Source organism: Ranitomeya variabilis, chromosome 3 (genome assembly GCF_051348905.1).
Source record: "Ranitomeya variabilis isolate aRanVar5 chromosome 3, aRanVar5.hap1, whole genome shotgun sequence".
In the NCBI taxonomy this organism is placed as follows: domain Eukaryota; kingdom Metazoa; phylum Chordata; class Amphibia; order Anura; family Dendrobatidae; genus Ranitomeya; species Ranitomeya variabilis.
Window position 1 is genome coordinate 767,385,848 of NC_135234.1, and position 20,733 is coordinate 767,406,580.

At 45.5% G+C, this 20,733-nt stretch overlaps 1 protein-coding gene across 1 annotated transcript in view; it reads left to right on the forward strand.

Moving 5' to 3' along the window:
- The window catches only part of LOC143817402 (piwi-like protein 1), a 128,251-nt gene that overhangs the window by 98,128 nt on the left and 9,390 nt on the right, over positions 1 to 20,733 (forward strand). Inside the window, exons 16-18 of the mRNA XM_077298795.1 lie at positions 1,851 to 1,954; positions 6,933 to 7,003; positions 7,524 to 7,680. Coding sequence (XP_077154910.1) covers positions 1,851 to 1,954; positions 6,933 to 7,003; positions 7,524 to 7,680 — 332 coding nt within the window. The remainder of the gene's footprint in view (positions 1 to 1,850; positions 1,955 to 6,932; positions 7,004 to 7,523; positions 7,681 to 20,733) is intronic.

Consider the following 20,733-nt stretch of genomic DNA (forward strand, 5'->3'; position numbering starts at 1 on the left):
GTCAGTGCAGGAAGCAGACGCCGGGGGACACGAATGTATGTAGTGTTTGTTTTTTCTACATTTTACGCTGGTAACCAGGGTAAACATCGGGTTACTAAGCGCGGCCCTGCGCTTAGTAACCCGATGTTTACCCTGGTTACCCGGGGACCTCGGCATCGTTGGTCGCTGGAGAGCGGTCTGTGTGACAGCTCTCCAGCGATCAAACAGCGACGCTGCAGCGATCGGCATCGTTGTCGCTATCGCTGCAGCGTCGCTTAATGTGAAGGTACCTTAAGAGATGTCAAATGTTACCTTTCTTCTTGGCTTCCAGCAGGACCCCCTGGTGAGGCTAGAGACAAAAGTCTACTTGTCTCAGGAAAATACATATTAACACCTGGGTGCGACCTACAGCTTTTCAAGACAGTTACATTAAATAATGTTACATTATTGCCAGTGACACAATAGGTCTATACATAGTCCACTGTGTGTGTCTCTCTCTCTCTCTCTCTCTCTCTCTCTCTCTCTCTCTCTCTCTCTCTCTCTCTCTCTCTCTCTCTCTCTCTCTCTCTCTCTCTCTCTCTCTCTCTCTCTCTCTCTCTCTCTCTTTAGATATATAGAGACATATACACACTAGATGGTGGCCCGATTCTAACGCATCGGGTATTCTAGAATATGTATGTAGTTTATTTATGAAGTTTTCAGAATAATGCAATGTATACACAGGATTCGGCCGGGCGCGACCAATTAGCGAAGCTTGGTACAAATTCCGCGCCAATTCGCGGCCGGCCGTGACCAATCAGTGAAGCCAGGGCCGGCTCCCGGTTTTTGAGAGCCCCGAGCGAAAGAATCTCAGTGGGCCCTCCTCTTTAACACATATCACGATTCATGATGCACAAATACAGCAGAGAAATATACCACAGCCAAGTAGCATGTAACACAGCCCAAGTAGTATATAGCAATGTGTGGGCACCATATCCCTGTTTAAAAAAAAAAAAAAGAATTAAAATAAAAAATAGTTATATACTCGCCTTCCATTGGCCCCGGATCCAGGCCAGGCGTTTAGCGATGCTCCTCGCGACGCACCGGTCCCAAGAATGCATTGTGGTCTCTCGAGATGATGACGTAGCGGTCTCACGAGACCGCTACGTCATCATCTCGCGAGAGCGCAGTGCATGGCCCGGAGCGTCGCGAGGAGCGGGAAAGGCGCCAGAAGGTGAGTATATAATTTTTTCGGTTTTTTATTATTTTTAACATTTGATCTTTTTACTATTGATGCTGCATAGGCACACAGGGTTAATAGCAGTGTTAATGGACTGCGTTACACAGCGGCATAACACGGTGTAATGCAGCCATTAACCCTGTGTGAGCGCTGACAGCAACGCGGGATATATATATATATATATATATATATAGAGAGAGAGAGAGATAAATATATATAGAGAGAGATATAGAGATATAAAGAGAGATATATATATATATATATACACACACACACACACACACACACACACACACACACACACACACACACACACTAACCAAAAAGAGGCAGCACTCCATTTCTTCAATGAAAATGTGGAAGGTTTAGTCAACCCACTGGTCTGGGCGACGTTTCGGCTCCATCTGAGCTTTTCTCAAGAATATATATATATATATATATATATATATATATATATATATATATATATATATATATATATATATATATATATATATATATATATATATATATATATATATATATATATATATATATATATACATACACACATACACATACACACACACACACACACACACACACACACACACACACACTACACATATTTCACCACACCAGTGAATGTGGCTTTTTTTTTTTTTTTTCTCAGCTGGATAAAGCAATGATTATTGGGATTGATTGCTACCACGACACCCTGCAGGGGAGGAGATCTATTGCTGGCTTTGTCGCGAGCACGAACAAGCAAATGACTCGGTAATGTATCTGCCACGTCCGGGTTCCTCATAGATTGCTGGATCTTCACTCCGGCTACTGCAGAGAACTGGAGCAAGGACCCTGAGCGCCCCCTCCAGATACAGCCCCCATTGTACCGCAGCCCCAAGAAAAAACTAATTGCCCCTACGGTCTACAGCCACCATTGTACCGCAGCCCCCAGAATAAACTGATTGCCCCTACGGATACAACCACCATTGTACCACAGCCCCCAAAATAAACTGATTGCCCCTCTGGATACAGCCACCATTGTACGCAGCCCCCAGAATAAACTGATTGCCCCTCCGGGTACAGCCACCATTGTACTGCAGCCCCCAAAATAAACTAAATGCCCCTCCGGATACAGCCACCATTGTACCGCAGACCCCAAAATAAACTAATTGCCCCTCTGGATACAGCCACCATTGTACGCAGCCCCCAGAATAAACTGACTGCCCCTCCGGATACAGCCACCATTGTACGCAGCCCCCAGAATAAACTGACTGCCCCTCCGGATACAGCCACCAGAACAAACTGATTGCCCCTCTGGATACAGCCACCATTGTACCGCAGCCCCCAGAATAAACTAATTGCCCCATGGTCTACAGCCCCCATTGTACCGCAGCCCCCAGAATAACCTGATTGCCCCCACGGTCTACAGCCTCCGCGCCCCTCAGCCCCGCACCCCAGAGTGGGCCGGCACTGATGCCATTGTGCCCCTGATGGAGAAAAAATTGGTGTGCACTAAGGTTAAAATAAGGCGAGGTGCAGGTGTAGAGGACTGGGATGTCCTAATACACTAGAATTAAATTTAATACACCGCACTCTCTAAGTGTATCATTTGTGAAAAATTTGAATTTTATTGAAGTGCTATAGACATATCATTCAACAATGCAGAATGCGACCAGAAGTCAAACTGACAACGTTTCGACTCCTCCCGAGTCTTTATCAAAATGGTCGCTTAGCAAGGTGAATAGTAGTATAGCATAAATAGTATCCTCGTGGTATAAAGAGTATCTCAAAGGACGGTATTAATAATAGGCAGGTGGCCTTTCGTTATGGTCCCGCAGGTATAGTCTTGCAGAGTTGATGGGAGTGCTGGACGTATATACAGGTCCTTCTCAAAAAATTAGCATATAGTGTTAAATTTCATTATTTACCATAATGTAATGATTACAATTAAACTTTCATATACTATAGATTCATTATCCACCAACTGAAATTTGTCAGGTCTTTTATTGTTTTAATACTGATGATTTTGGCCTACAACTCCTGATAACCCAAAAAACCTGTCTCAATAAATTAGCATATTTCACCCGTCCAATCAAATAAAAGTGTTTTTTAATAACAAACCAAAAAACCATCAAATAATAATGTTCAGTTATGCACTCAATACTTGGTCGGGAATCCTTTGGCAGAAATGACTGCTTCAATGCGGCGTGGCATGGAGGCAATCAGCCTGTGACACTGCTGAGATGTTATGGAGGCCCAGGATGCTTCAATAGCGGCCTTAAGCTCATCCAGAGTGTTGGGTCTTGCGTCTCTCAACTTTCTCTTCACAATATCCCACAGATTCTCTATGGGGTTCAGGTCAGGAGAGTTGGCAGGCCAATTGAGCACAGTAATACCATGGTCAGTAAACCATTTACCAGTGGTTTTGGCACTGTGAGCAGGTGCCAGGTCGTGCTGAAAAATGAAATCTTCATCTCCATAAAGCATTTCAGCCGATGGAAGCATGAAGTGCTCCAAAATCTCCTGATAGCTAGCTGCATTGACCCTGCCCTTGATGAAACACAGTGGACCAACACCAGCAGCTGACATGGCACCCCACACCATCACTGACTGTGGGTACTTGACACTGGACTTCAGGCATTTTGGCATTTCCTTCTCCCCAGTCTTCCTCCAGACTCTGGCACCTTGATTTCCGAATGACATGCAAAATTTGCTTTCATCAGAATAAAGTACTTGGGACCACTTAGCAACAGTCCAGTGCTGCTTCTCTGTAGCCCAGGTCAGGCGCTTCTGCCGCTGTTTATGGTTCAAAAGTGGCTTTACCTGGGGAATGCGGCACCTGTAGCCCATTTCCTGCACACGCCTGTGCACGGTGGCTCTGGATGTTTCCACACCAGACTCAGTCCACTGCTTCCTCAGGTTCCGGTCACCTCTTCTCGTTGTACAGCGTTTTCTGCCACATTGTTTCCTTCCAACAGACTTACCATTGAGGTGCCTTGATACAGCACTCTGGGAACAGCCTATTTGTTGAGAAATTTCTTTCTGGGTCTTACCCTCTTGCTTGAGGGTGTCAATGATGGCCTTCTTGACATCTGTCAGGTCGCTAGTCTTACCCATGATGGGGGTTTTGAGTAATGAACCAGGCAGGGAGTTTTTAAAAGCCTCAGGTATCTTTTGCATGTGTTTAAGAAGATTAGGGTAATAGGTCGTTTAGAGAACCTTTTCTTGATATGCTAATTTATTGAGACAGGTTTTTTGGGTTATCAGGAGTTGTATGCCAAAATCATCAGTATTAAAACAATAAAAGACCTGACAAATTTCAGTTGGTGGATAATGAATCTATAGTATATGAAAGTTTAATTGTAATCATTACATTATGGTAAATAATGAAATTTAACAATGTATGGTAATTGTTTGAGAAGGACCTGTAGGTAGCTCAAAGAGTGCAACGTCCCTGTTGTGCCATAAAGCAAATCCTGGCGGGCTCTGTGGGTAGTAGGAGGAATAGCCTCGTGTGGTATAAGGTCAACAGATGGATCTAGCGTGACGTAGGTACTGCCTAAGACACCTGGTAGTGTAGGGCTATCCTCTGGCAATATTAGTAGATAAGTGGCAGCAGCTAAGAAGCTGAAGACAGGATACTTCTTTATGGGCAGGGCTCCACTTAGGCTGTACGCGGCGGTAGCGAGGAGTAGGTGTCATGAATGGCAAAAGGGGCCAGGGTTTGGAGACCTCTTAGGGTGCTGGGGTGTAAGCGGCGCTCCTGCGCCTTGCTGTATCGGCCGATACAGCAAGGCGCAGGAGCGCCGCTTACACCCCAGCACCCTAAGAGGTCTCCAAACCCTGGCCCCTTTTGCCATTCAAGACACCTACTCCTCGCTACCGCCGCGTACAGCCTAAGTGGAGCCCTGCCCATAAAGAAGTATCCTGTCTTCAGCTTCTTAGCTGCTGCCACTTATCTACTAATATTGCCAGAGGATAGCCCTACACTACCAGGTGTCTTAGGCAGTACCTACGTCACGCTAGATCCATCTGTTGACCTTATACCACACGAGGCTATTCCTCCTACTACCCACAGAGCCCGCCAGGATCCGCTTTATGGCACAACAGGGACGTTGCACTCTTTGAGCTACCTATATACGTCCAGCACTCCCATCAACTCTGCAAGACTATACCTGCGGGACCATAACGAAAGGCCACCTGCCTATTATTAATACCGTCCTTTGAGATACTCTTTATACCACGAGGATACTATTTATGATATACTACTATTCACCTTGCTAAGCGACCATTTTGATAAAGACTCTTCTCGTTGTACAGCGTTTTCTGCCACATTGTTTCCTTCCAACAGACTTACCATTGAGGTGCCTTGATACAGCACTCTGGGAACAGCCTATTTGTTGAGAAATTTCTTTCTGGGTCTTACCCTCTTGCTTGAGGGTGTCAATGATGGCCTTCTTGACATCTGTCAGGTCGCTAGTCTTACCCATGATGGGGGTTTTGAGTAATGAACCAGGCAGGGAGTTTTTAAAAGCCTCAGGTATCTTTTGCATGTGTTTAAGAAGATTAGGGTAATAGGTCGTTTAGAGAACCTTTTCTTGATATGCTAATTTATTGAGACAGGTTTTTTGGGTTATCAGGAGTTGTATGCCAAAATCATCAGTATTAAAACAATAAAAGACCTGACAAATTTCAGTTGGTGGATAATGAATCTATAGTATATGAAAGTTTAATTGTAATCATTACATTATGGTAAATAATGAAATTTAACAATGTATGGTAATTGTTTGAGAAGGACCTGTAGGTAGCTCAAAGAGTGCAACGTCCCTGTTGTGCCATAAAGCAAATCCTGGCGGGCTCTGTGGGTAGTAGGAGGAATAGCCTCGTGTGGTATAAGGTCAACAGATGGATCTAGCGTGACGTAGGTACTGCCTAAGACACCTGGTAGTGTAGGGCTATCCTCTGGCAATATTAGTAGATAAGTGTATCGGCCGATACAGCAAGGCGCAGGAGCGCCGCTTACACCCCAGCACCCTAAGAGGTCTCCAAACCCTGGCCCCTTTTGCCATTCAAGACACCTACTCCTCGCTACCGCCGCGTACAGCCTAAGTGGAGCCCTGCCCATAAAGAAGTATCCTGTCTTCAGCTTCTTAGCTGCTGCCACTTATCTACTAATATTGCCAGAGGATAGCCCTACACTACCAGGTGTCTTAGGCAGTACCTACGTCACGCTAGATCCATCTGTTGACCTTATACCACACGAGGCTATTCCTCCTACTACCCACAGAGCCCGCCAGGATCCGCTTTATGGCACAACAGGGACGTTGCACTCTTTGAGCTACCTATATACGTCCAGCACTCCCATCAACTCTGCAAGACTATACCTGCGGGACCATAACGAAAGGCCACCTGCCTATTATTAATACCGTCCTTTGAGATACTCTTTATACCACGAGGATACTATTTATGATATACTACTATTCACCTTGCTAAGCGACCATTTTGATAAAGACTCAGGAGGAGTCGAAACGTTGTCCGTTTGACTTCTGGTCGCATTCTGCATTGTTGAATGATATGTCTATAGCACTTCAATAAAATTCAAATTTTTCACAAATGATACACTTAGAGAGTGCGGTGTATTAAATTTAATTCTATTGTGCCCCTGATGTCTTGTAGGCCCATAGCAGCCTATGAGATGGCGGCCTTATTCTGAATGAGCCCTAAGTAACCTCTGACCTTTCTATTTTAGCTGGTTTTCCCGATGCGTCGTCCAGGATCAGAGACAAGAGATTGTCGATGGCCTAAAAGTTTGTATGCAAGGTAAAAAATATAATAAAAAGTTCCAAATGTGCAGAACAAACATCTGGATGGATTTTCACTGTACAGAAGGGGAGTCTGGTGTAGGAGACCTCGGCGTAGATTTGTGCTACAATTTCTGCCATGTTTTAGTAAATGTGCCTGCTTCTCCGAGAAGTGCCATGGCTGATAAAATAGTGGGGGACAAATCTCCCCTTTGTTTATAGCCGACACCAGGTAACTGTGCTGAGATTTGTGTCTCATAGACTGGTGCAGGTTCTGTTCGCAGCTGTATCCGTACACCATGTAGTGGCCGTTCTTGGTACTGCAGCTGTATGAAATGTGAGCGGAGCTGCAGTACGGAGAGCGGCCACTACACGGTGTACGGCGCTGCACACATCTGATGCAGGGGTGTCTGATCCCCAGTCCGATGTCTGTGGCCTATAGCAGAATTTCAGTGCGCCTGTGGGCGGCCTTATTTACTGGTATCACGATGTCATGATGACTTTTTTGTCTTTTCTTTATGTCCTTTCTCTTTCTCTAGCGGCGCTGCACGCATGGACCAAGACTAACGAAGGAAACCTGCCGCAGCGCATCATCATCTACAGAGACGGAGTAGGCGACGGGCAGCTCAAGACCTTAGTGAACTACGAGATCCCACAGTTCATTGATTGCATCAAGTCTGCTAAACAGAATTACAGGTGCGGCAGAGGTGGCCCCAAACCCTTATGGTTCCTGACACAATTTTAATTTTTGTACTTTTAGTATTAAAAAAGACAAAACCCTTTTTTTAATTTCTCCATCAATATATCTGTACGAGGACTTGTTCATTGCGGGATGAGTTGTAGTGTTGAATGACGCCATTCATTTTACCATAAAATGTACTGATAAATCGGGACAATAATTCCTAGTGGGGGGGAAAATGGTGGGAAAAAAAAAAATTCTGCCATAGTTTTGTAGTTTTCTTTTTTGTTTGTTTTACAAAGTACCATGTGCAGTGAAATGACCTGACAATAAGATTCTCCGGACGATTACAGCGGCACCAAACTTCTCTACTGTTTTTTTTTTTTTTTTTAAAAAAAAAAAAAGGAAGGAGAGCGTTGTTCCATCATCCTTCTATAGTCTAAATAATCAGAAGGAAGAGAAAATTCAAACTCCAGATGTTAAAAGATGTATAGTTAGAAGATATCTAAAGAAAAAACAGAGGAAAAAAAACCCAATCAAAAAGTCCACAGTAGTTAATATAAAATCATGAAAATTTTATTAAGTAATAATACATCAGATTTATAACCTGAATAGAGCAAATGCAATAGAAAATAATATTTAAAATGTATAAAGGGCGCACCTAACCATTAGAAATTCTATATTTAGTAGTTGCCACATATAACGTGCAAAAGACGTGGTAAAAAATTGTAAAAAAAAATATAAATGCATAAAAAATGTGATAACCACTAATGGGCACCGCTGACACAGTGATCTCATGCGGAAAATGCTAGTGTGCAAACAGTGTGCAAGCCAAAGTGCATATGCAAGAGAGTTGAAATAGTAATTAGGCTGAACTGTACAAAAATACCACTAGGTGTCGCTGTTGATAACAGCAACTGTTGGCACACGGGAAAAGAGATTGATAGTAATAAGAAAACATAATGCGGTCATGATAGACATGTACTTACTATGCTCTTAAGATCCCAATTTCCTGGATGGCGCCTGACGAAGGCAGCGTGCCGAAACGCGCGTTGGGGATTAGGAACTCTGGGTCTGAGCACAGACAAAAAGGAGGACATATGTATATCAGCTCTGAATCGGACGTCTCCTTAGATCCCGTTTCGCCAGACTTTCAGAGGACTGTTGATTCTCTGAGGCCGTCAACCAAAATTTGGAGGTTGATTAAGACTCCAGCTCTGTGCCGGATCACGCTGTGTGCTTCAAAAAAGCTAAGCGTCCTCAAAGAACATTAACCATTCACCCGGAGTTTCGGGATATAGTTAATCGACACAGGGAGCGACTGGATAAGTGCTTTACAAGACAAAAACTGCTCGAGGCAAAGTACCCTTTCTCAGCAGATCTCAGAAAGGATTGGGCCGAGTCCCCTGCCATAGACCCGCTAGTCTCTCACCTGGCATCCAAAACCCTTCTATCCCTGCCGGTCGGATCATCTATTAAAAATCCCACAGACTACCAGATAGAAAATTTGGCTCGATCTGTCTTCGATGTCTTCCTTCGCTGCCGTGTGCGTAGCTAAAGCAATAGTTTCATGGTCGGAGACCTTGGTTAATTCTGTTCAGAGCAGTAATCTTCCTCCGGAAGCAGCGCAGCTGGCTAGCCATATTTCTCAGGCAGGAGATTACCTGGTACACGCTTCTTTGGATGTGGCCAACTGTGCGACTCTTATCGGCGGCAATTGCCATCACGATCAGAAAATCTTTATGGCTCAGAATGGAAGGCGGATTCTGCGGCAAAAAAGCCTGACATCTCTTCCTTACCAGTGTGGGCGTTTCTTTGGAGAGAAGCTGGATCAGCTTATCTCTGATGGTACCGGAGGAAAGAGCAAATTTCTTCCCCAGCAGAGGCTTAGGCGTCCTTTTCGGCGTCAACAACAAATCCGTTTCCGATCCTTTCTCGCCAATCCGGATTGGTCCAATCCCACTACCTCTTCAGGATCAGGATGCTCTCCTCGCGCGAACAGAGGACCCCAGGCATCCTTTAGGTCCAATCAGCAATGGAAGGGCCAGACCAAACAGTCTGGATCTAAGGGATCTAGGTCCCACAGATTTTCCTCCCAATGACTCATGGGGTTATCTGGTCGACACCAGCAGTGTAAGCGGTCACCTACTTCTGTTTCACCAGGTTTGGCTCTGTCGTTCACGAAGAATCGGTCAGAGACCTGGTGTGTTACGGATACAAAATCGTTTTTTCTTTGCGTCCCCCGACTCTTTTCTTTCCTTCCCGACTTCCAGCATCAAGGGCAAAGACTCTTTCCCGAGCCATAGACTCTTTGCGCCGCAATGGCGTCATTGTTCCGATGCCTGAAAACGAAAGGTTTGAGGGATTCTACTCCAACCTATTCGTTGTCCCAAAAATGGACAGAAAAGTGAGACCCATACTAGACCTCAAACTTCTAAACAAGCTTGTCAAGGTCCGTCATTTCTGCATGGAGTCTCTGCGTTCATTAATAACCTCAATGGAAAAAGGGGAGTTTCTAGCATCCATCAATTATTCGAGATGCTTACCTGGATATCCCGATTCCCCCACCCCCAAAAGTTCCTGCGTTTCACCATTCGTGAATAGCATTTTCAGTTCACAGCCTTGCCCTTCGGCCTCGCTACTACTCCCAGGGTTTTCACAGGGCGGCTGTCATGTCCATTCTGCAGTCTCGGGCCGTGGTCGTCCTGCCCTGTCTGGACGAACTCCTGGTCAAGGGTCCGTCTTTTTCCACAACTGCACGGAGTCCGTTTGTATCACTTGAGATACTCTTTCTCATCTAGGTTGGCTGATAAACTTAGCCAAGTCTTCCCCAGTTCCAGCTCAGCAGATATCCCCTTTTTAGGCATGACCCTGGACACCTCGCGAGGGTTGGTGATTCTCCCTCAAGACAAGGTCCTAGCCCTTCAGCAAGGAGCCCCCACACTTTCTCAGTTATCCCCTCATTTCATCCCCTTTGCGATGAGGGTACTGGAGAAAATGGTGGCAGCAATGGAAGCGGTTCCTTTCGCACAGATGCACCTCCGGCCCCTACAGCATGCTCTTCTAGCTGCTTGGGACAGGAACCCTTTCTCCCTCGACTGCCGGTGCCGCCTATCCCCACTGGTCAGGCAAACTCTCAGACGGTGGACATTGAGTTCTTCCCTCAACCAGGGAAAATCCTTTTTGCCGGTCCAATGGCTAGTGGTGACTACCGATGCCAGTCTCCTGGGCTGGGGAGCAGTTTTTTGTCGCCACACCGCTTAGGGCCGCTGGTCATCTCAGGAATCAAAACTGCCAATCAATGTCTTGGAAATCCGAGCGATATGGCTAGATCTACTGCAGTTTCATTATCTCCTAGCTGGTCACCCAATCCGAATTCGATCGGACAACGCCACGGCTGTGGCATACATCAACCATCAAGGGGATACCTGCAGCAGGGCGGCCATGTGCGTAGTAACTCGCATTCTCAGCAGTGCACATACCAGGCTTGGAAAACTGGGCGGCAGACTTCCTCAGCCGCCAGGGTCTCGCCTCGGGGGAGTGGGAACTTCATCCAGATGTTTTCCAACAGATCTGTCTTTGTTGGGGGACCCCGGATGTGGATCTGATGGCGTCCAGACTGAACGTCAAAGTCTCCAGGTTTTTAGCTCTGTCTTGAGTTCCAAGAGCCATAGGAGCGGATGCTCTGGTTCTTTTGTGGTGCCAGTTCCGTTTTGCGTACATTTTCCCCCCGCTGCTTCTTCCAAGAGTCATTAGGAAGATCAAAGCGGAAGTGTTTCCAGTGATCCTGGTCGCTTCGGATTGGCCATGCCGGTTGTGGTTCGCAGAGTTGGTGTGCCTCGTCGCCGATGTACCCTGGCAACTGCCGGTTCGTTCAGATCTGCTCTCCCAGGGACTGATTTACCCAGGTCACAGCGGCCCTGTGTTTAATGACTTGGCCGTTGAATTCTGGATTCTGGCCCAGGCTGGTTTTTCCCAACGGGTCGTGTCCACAATGATCAGTGCTTGTAAGCCTGCGTCGGTACACATTTATCACCGTACCTGGAAGACATGTTTTGCTTGGTGCAAGGCTCATGGACGTCTTCCCCCTCATCTTCTCTATTCCCACCATTTTGGAGCTCCAACAGACCAGCCTGGACTCGGGCCTGGCGCTCGGCTTGCTCAAGGGCCAGATATCTTCCTTTATCGGTCTTATTCCAACGAAGGATTGCAGCAATACCTCAGGTGAAGACGTTCATTCAGGGGGTTACACATGTGCTTTCCCCCTATCGCATGCCTTTAGACCCTTGGGACCTTAACTTGGTCCTGGGAGTCTTACAGGAAGCTCCTTTTGAACCGCTTCAGGACATTTTGCTCACCTTGCTATCTTGGAAGTTGTTTTTCTTGTTGCAATCACATCAGTAAGGCGGGTTTCGGAGCTGGCTGCTCTGTCCTGTCGGGCGCCTTTCCTTATTTTCCATCTGGTCAAGGTTGTCCTCAGGCCGTCCCCATCCTTTTTGCCAAAGGTTGTCTCATCCTTTCAACTTAATGAGGACGCTGTTCTTCCTTCATTTTGTCCGACTCCAGTCCACATGGTGGAAAAGGCTTTCCATACTCTGGATGTAGTCAGAGCTCTGAGAAGGTACGTCTCGAGGATGGTGTCCTTCCAAAGGTCTGATTTCTTGTTTGTGCTTCCTAAGAGTCTAGCCGTTTCGAAGGTCATGATGGCTAGATGGATTCGTTCCACCATTCAGGAGTCCTACAGCATCAGAGGTGAGCCTATCCCAACGGGGATCAGAGCACACTCCACTTGGTCAGTGGGTGCTTCCTGGGCCATTCGGCATCGGCGGAGCAGGTCTGTAAAGCCGCAACTTGGTCCAGCCTACATACTTTCTCGAAGCACTATAATGGGTCATACTCAAACTTTGGCTGATTTCCTTTAATTATTGTATTGTTAATGTTGTTACTTATGACTGTTGTGTTTGAAACTGTTAACCTGTAAAGCGCTGCAGAATATGTTGGCGCTACATAAATAAAGATTATTACTACTATGCGGGGCTGGTGAGAAAAATTCTGCAGGCTGTGCTGGCACACATCTAGACAGTTGTTACATGAAGCCTGATGTTTTCGGTTGTTGTTTCCCACCCAGTGACTGCTTTGGGACGTTCCATGGTCCTGTATCCCCCCAGTTAGGCGAAGGAGAAACAGGGATTTTTGTGTACTCGCCATAAAATCCTTTTCTCTGAGCCACTCATTGGGGGACAAAGCACCCAACATGTTAGCCTAATGGATTGTGCTTGTTCCTTTGTTTGACATGTTGTTGTACTCTTATGTGTTATTAATGTTCTCCTACTGCTTTTGCACTGGATTGGTTCTCTGGGAGCCAGCACGAGGGTGTATACTGCAGGGGAGGAGCTAACTTTCTTTGTATTAACTTGGTGTCAGCCTCCTAGTGGCAGCAGCATACACCCATGGTCTGTGTCCCCCAATGAGTGGCTCGAAGAAAAGGATTTTACGGTGGGTACACAAAAATCCCTAGTTTTTAACCCCTTCACCCCCAAGGGTGGTTTGCACGTTAATGACCAGGCCAATTTTTACAATTCTGACCACTGTCCCTTTATGAGGTTATAACTCTGGAACGCTTCAACGGATCCTGGTGATTCTGACATTGTTTTCTCGTGACATATTGTACTTCATGATAGTCCTAAAATTTCTTTGATATTACCTGCGTTTATTTGAGAAAAAAATGGAAATTTGGCGAAAATTTCGCAATTTTCCAACTTTTAATTTTTATGCAATTAACCCCTTCCCGACCGTTGATGCAGCGTATGCGTCATGAAAACCTGTGCCAATCCGACCTGTGATGCAGCATATGCGTCATGGTCGGATCGCGCTCCTGCAGGCCGGGTGAAAGGGTTAACTGTAATTTCACCCGGCCTGCAGGGACAGGGGGAGTGGTACTTGAGCCCAGGGGGGGTGGCTTCGCCCCCCCGTGGCTACGATCGCTCTGATTGGCTGTTGAAAGTGACGTTTCACTTTCAATCAGAGCGATAGTAATATTTCACCAATGAAAATTGGTGAAATATTACAATCCAGCCATGGGCGATGCTGCAATAGCATCAGCCATGGCTGGAGATCGCGATCAGCCCCCCACCGCCACCGATCTCCTCCCCTCCGGTCCTCCGTCCTGTCATATAGTGTCCCACGCTCCTCTCCGTCCTCCTGTCCGCTCCCCCCCCGCTGTCAGATCACCCCCCGCTGTCCGATCACCCCCCCCTTCATACTTACCGACCTGTGTCCCTCCCGGTGTCCGTCCGTCTGTTCAATGGGCGCCGCCATCTTCCAAAATGGCGGGCGCATGCGCAGTGTGCCCGCCGAATCTGCCGGCTGGCAGATTCGTTACAGGTACATTTTGATCGCTGTGATAGGTTCTATCACAGCGATCGAAATAAAAAAAATAATAAATAACCCCCCCCTTTATCACCCCCATAGGTAGGGACAATAATAAAATGAAAGAATTTTTTTTTTTCTTTGCAGGGTTAGGGTTTTAGGGTTAGGGTTGGTTCACACTGCGTCTAAGCAGTCCGTTTGACGGACTACGTTACACCGCGGCATAAACGCGGTATAACGTAGTCCGTTACAGCCGCCATTGACAGCAATGTCGGACGCATCACAAGCGCACGCCCACAATGGCTGTGCGCTAGGGATGTGCCGTCATTAATGACGGACCCGGAGACGCGGACTGCAGCGTTTCCGGGTCCGTCACTGCTAGCGCAGATAGAGCTAGCAGATGCTCTATCTGCGCTAGCGCGATGCAAACGTTGGCACTTGCGCTAGCAGCAGCAGCTCGTTAGCGTATGTGCTGAACGGGCTGCTGCTAGCGCAGTGTGAACCTGGCGTTAGGGTTACGGCTAGAATTAGGGTTAGAACTAGGGTTAGGGTTAGAATTGGGCTATGTGCTATGTGCACACGGTGCGGATTTGGCTGCGGATCTGCAGCGGATTTGGCTGCAGATCCGCAGCAGATTTGGCTGCGGATGCGCAGCGGATTTGGCTGCGGATGCGCAGCGGATTTGGCTGCGGATGCGCAGCGGATTTGGCTGTGGATCCGCAGCGGATTGGCCGCTGCGAATTCGTAGCAGTTTTCCATCAGGTTTACAGTACCATGTAAACCTATGGAAAACCAAATTCGCTGTACCCATGGTGCGGAAAATACCACGCGGAAATGTCAATTCTTTGTGCGGATTCCACAGCGTTTTACACCTGTTCCTCAATAGGAATCCACAGGTGAAATCCGCACAAAAAACACTGGAAATCTGCAGGTAAAATGCAGTGCCTTTTACCTGCGTATTTTTCAAAAATGGTGCGGAAAAATCTCACACGAATCCGCAACGTGGGCACATAGCCTTAGGGTTAGGGTTGGAATTAGGACTAGGGTTGGAATTAGGGTTAAGATTAGGCTGTGGTTAGGGTTATGGTTAGGGTTAGGGGTGTGTTGGGGTTAGGTTTTGGAATAGGGTTGGGATTAGGGGTGTGTTGGGGTTAGGGGTGTGTTGGGGTTAGGGTTGTGATAAGGGTTATGGCTAGAGTTGGGATTAGGGTTAGGGGTGTGTTGGGGTTAGTGTTGGAGTTAGAATTGAGGGGTTTCCACGGTTTAGGCACATCAGGGGTCTCCAAACGCAACATGGCGCCACCATTGATTTTAGTAAATCTTGCATTCAAAAAGTCAAATGGTGCTCCCTCCCTTCCGAGCCCCGACGTGCACCCAAACAGTGGTTTACCCCCACATATGGGGTACCAGCATACTCGTGACAAACTGGGCAACAATTATTGGGGTCCAATTTTTCCTGTTACCCTTGTGAAAATAAAAAATTGCTTGCTAAAACATAATTTTTGAGGAAAGAAAAATGATTTTTTATTTTCACGGCTCTGCGTTGTAAACTTCTGTGAAGCACTTGGGGGTTCAATGTGCTCACCACATATCTAGATAAGTTCCTTGGGGGTCTAGTTTCCAAAATGTGGTCATTTGTGGGGGGTTTCTACTGTTTAGGCACATCAGGGGCTCTGCAAACGCAACGTGACGCCCGCAGACCATTACATCAAGTCTGCATTTCAAAAGTCACTACTTCCCTTCCGAGCCCCGACGTGTGCCCAAACAGTGGTTTACCCCCACATATGGGGTATCAGTGTACTCGGGACAAACTCGGCAACAACTATTGGGGTCCAATTTCTCTGGTTCCCCTTGTGAAAATAAAAAATTGCTTGCTAAAACATCATTTTTGAGGAAAGAAAAATGATTTTTTATTTTCCCGTCTCTGCGTTATAAACTTCTGTGAAGCACTTGAGGGTTTAAAGTGGTCACCGCACATCTAGATTAGTTCCTTGGGAGGTCTAGTTTCCAAAATGGGGTCACATGTGGGGAAGATCCAATGTTTAGGCACACAGGGGCTCTCCAAACGCGACATGGTGTCTGCTAACGATTGGAGCTAATTTTTCATTCAAAAAGTCAAATGGCGCTCCTTCCATTCCGAGCCCTGCCATGTGCCCAAACAGTGGTTTACCCCCACATGTGAGGTATCAGTGTACTCAGGAGAAATTGTCCAATACATTTTAGGATCCATTTTATCCTGTTGCCCATGTGGAAATGAACAAATTGAGGCTAAAAGAAATTTTTTGTGAAAAAAAAGTACTTTTTAATTTTTACGGATCAATTTGTGAAGCACTTGGGGGTTCAAAGTGCTCACTATGCATCTAGATAAGTTCCTTGGGGGGTCTAGTTTCCAAAATAGGGTCACATGTGGGGAAGCTCCAATGTTTAGGCACACAGGGGCTCTCCAAACGCGACATGGTGTCCGCTAATGATTGGAGCTAATTTTTCATTCAAAAGTCAAATGGCGCTCCTTCCCTTCCGAGCCTTCTCGTGTGCACAAACAGTGGTTTGTGACCACATATGAGGTATCGATGTATTCAGGACAAATTGCCCAACACATTTTAGGATCAATTTTATCCTGTTACCCATTTGAAAATGAAAAAAATTGAGGCTAAAAGAAATTTTTTAAGAAAAAAAAAGTATTTTTTCATTTTGAGGGATCAATTTGTGAAGCATCGGGGGGTTCAAAGTGCTCACTATGCATCTAGATAAGCTCATTGGGGGGTCTAGTTTCCAAAATGGGGTCATTTGTGGGGGAGCTCCAATGTTTAGGCACACAGGGTCTCTCCAAACGCGACATGGTGTCCACTAAAGATTGGAGCCAATTTTTCATTGAAAAAGTCAAATGGCTCTCCTTCCCTTCCGAGCTCTGTCGTGCGCCCAAACAGTGGTTCCCCCCCACATATGAGGTATCAGCGTACTCAGGACAAATTGTACAATAACGTTTTGTGTCCAGTTTCTCTTTTTACCCTTGGGAAAATAAAAAAATTGTTGCTAAAACATCATTTTTGTGACTAAAAAGTTAAATGTTCATTTTTTCCTTCTATGTTGCTTCTGCTGCTGTGAAGCACCTGAAGGGTTAATAAACTTCTTGAATGTGGTTTTGAGCACCTTGAGGGGTGCAGTTTTTAGAATGGTGTCACTTTTGGGTATTTTCAGCCATATAGACCCCTCAAACTGACTTCAAATGTGAGGTGGTCCCTAAAAAAAAATGGTTTTGTAAATTTTGCTGTAAAAATGAGAAATCGCTGGTCAAATTTTAACCCTTATAACTTCCTAGCAAAAAAAAAATTTGGTTCAAAAATTGTGCTGATGTAAAGTAGACATGTGGGTAATGTTATTTATTAACTATTTTGTGTCACATAACTCTCTCGTTTAACAGAATAAAAATAAAAAATTTGAAAATTGCAAAATTATCAAAATTTTAGCCAAATTTCCATTTTTTTCACAAATAAACGCAAAAATTATCGACCTAAATTTACCACTAACATGAAGCCCAATATGTCACGAAAAAACAATCTCAGAACCGCTAGGATTCGTTGAAGCGTTCCTGAGTTATTACCTCATAAAGGGACACTGGTCAGAATTGCAAAAAATGGCCAGGTCATTAAGGTCAAAATAGGCTGGGTCATGAAGGGGTTAAATCGGTGATATGTCACGCAAAATACTTAATAAGTAACATTTCCCACATGTCTACTTTACATCGGCACCATTTTGGACCCAAAATGTTTTTTTGTTAGGGAGTTATAAGGGTTAAAAGTTGATCAGCAATTTCTCATTTTTACAACACCATTTTTTTTTAGGGACCACATCACATTTGAAGTCATTTTGAGGGGTCTATATGATGGAAAATACCCAAGTGTGACACCATTCTAAAAACTGCACCCCTCAAGGTGCTCAAAACCACATTCAAGAGGTTTATTAACCATTCAGGTGTTTCACAGGAATTTTTGGAATGTTTAAATAAAAATGAACATTTAACTTTTTTTCACACAAAGTTTTCTTCAGCTCCAATTTGTTTTATTTTACCAAGGGTAACAGGAGAAAATGGACCCCAAAAGATGTTGTACAATTTGTCCTGAGTACGCCGATACCCCATATGTGGGGGTAAACCACTGTTTGGGCGCATGACAGAGCTCGGAAGCGAAGGAGCGCCAATTGACTTTTCAATGCAAAATTGACTGGAATTGAGATGGGACGCCATGTTGCGTTTGGAGAGCCCCTGATGTGCCTAAACATTGAAACCCCCCACAAGTGACACTATTTTGGAAAGTAGACCCCCTAAGGAACTTATCTAGAGGTGTGGTGAGCACTTTGACCCACCAAGTGCTTCACAGAAGTTTATAATGCAGAACCATAAAAATAAAAAAAATCATTTTTTCACAAAAATGATCTTTTCGCCCCCAATTTTTTATTTTCCCAAGGGTAAGAGAAGAAATTGGACCCCAAAAGTTGTTGTACAATTTGTCCTGAGTACGATGATACCCCATATGTGGGGGGGGACCACCGTTTGAGCGCATGGGAGGGCTCGGAAGGGATGGAGTGCCATTTGGAATGCAGACTTCGATGGAATGGTCTGCAGGCGTCACATTGCGTTTGCAGAGCCCCTAATGTACCTAAACAGTAGAAACCCCCCACAAGTGACACCATTTTGGAAAGTAGACCCCTAAGGAACTCATCTAGATGTGTTGTGAGAGCTTTGAACCCCCAAGTGTTTCACTACAGTTTATAACGCAGCCATGCAAATAAATATTTTTTTTTTTCCACACAAATTATTTTTTAGCCCCTAGTTTTGTATTTTCCCAAGGGTAAAAGGAGAAATTGGACCCCAAAAGTTGTTCTCCAATGTGTTCCGAGTACGCTGATACCCCATATGTTGGGGTAAACCCCTGTTTGGGCGCACGGGAGAGCTCGGAAGGGAAGGAGCACTGTTTTACTTTTTCAACGCAGAATTTGCTGGAATTGAGATCGGACGCCATGTCGCGTTTGGAGAGAACCTGATGTGCCTAAACAGTGGAAACCCCCCAATTATAACTGAAACCCTAATCCAAACACAACCCTAATCCCAACGCTAACCCTTACCACACCTCTAACCCAGACACACCCCTAACCCTAATCCCAACCCTATTCCCAACCGTAAATGTAATCCAAACCCTAACTTTAGCCCCAACCCAAAATGTAGCCTTAACCCTAGCCCTAACCCTAACCCTAATGGGAAAATGGAAATAAATACATTTTTTTAATTTTTCCCTAACTAAAGGGGTGAGTGATGAAGGGGGGTTTGATTTACTTTTATAGCGAGTTTTTTAGCGGATTTTTATGATTGGCAGCCGTCACACACGGAAAGACGCTTTTTATTGCAAAAAATATTTTTTGCGTTACCACATTTTGAGAGCTATAATTTTTCCATATTTGAGTCCACAGAGTCATGTGAGGTCTTGTTTTTTGCTGGACGAGTTGACGTTTTTATTGGTAACATGTTCGGGCACGGGAGATTTTTCGATCGCTTTTTATTCCGATTTTTGTGAGGCAGAATGACCAAAAACCAGCTATTCATGAATTTCTTTTGGGGGGGGGCGTTTATACCGTTCCGCGTTTGGTAAAATTGATAAAGCAGTTTTACTCTTCGGGTCAGTACGATTACAGCGATTACCTCATTTATATCATTTTTTTATGTTTTGGTGCTTTTATACGATAAAAACTATTTTATAGAAAAAATAATTGTTTTTGCATCGCTTTATTCTGAGAGCTATAACTTTTTTTATTTTTCTGTTGATGATGCTGTATGGCAGCTCGTTTTTTGCGGGACAAGATGACGTTTTCAGCGGTACCATGGTTATTTATATCTGTCTTTTTGATCGCGTTTTATTCCACTTTTTGTTTGACGGTATGATAATAAAGCGTTTTTAGGCTTTTTTTTTACGGTGTTCACTGAAGGGGTTAACTAGTGAAACAGTTTTATAGGTCGGGTCGTTAAGGACGCGGCGATACTAAATATGTACTTTTATTTTTTTAATTTATTTAGATAAAGAAATGTATTTATAGGAACAATATATTTTTTTTATTTATTTTTTTTTTGGGGGGGGGGGGGGGGGGGATTTTTTTTTACACATGTGAATATATTTTTTTTTTTTACACTAACATCGCCCCGGGGGGGCATCATGTTATAGTGTAATATCGCTGATCTGACACTTTGCTGTGCACTGTGTCAGATCGGCGATCTGACGTGCACAGCTCCAGGCTTCCCAGCGCCTGCTCAGAGCAGGCGCTGTGAAGCCACCTCTCTGCAGGACCGGGATGCCGCGGCCATTTTGGATCCGGGCCTGCTGCAGCGAGGAGGAGGTAAGAGACCCTCGGAGCAACGCGATCACATCACGTTGCTCTGGGGGTCTCAGGGAAGCCCGCAGGGAGCCCCCTCCCTGCACGATGCTTCCCTATACCGCCGGAACACTGCGATCATGTTTGATCGCAGTGTGCTGGGGGTAATGTGCCGGGGGCGGTCCGTGACCGCTCCTGGCACATAATGCCGGATGTCAGCTGCGATAGTCAGCTGACACCCGGCCGCGATCGGCCACGCTCTCCCCGTGAGCGCGGCCGATCGCTATGACGTACTATCCCATCGAGGGTCAGATAGGCCCAGGTCCCCTCGACGGGATAGTACG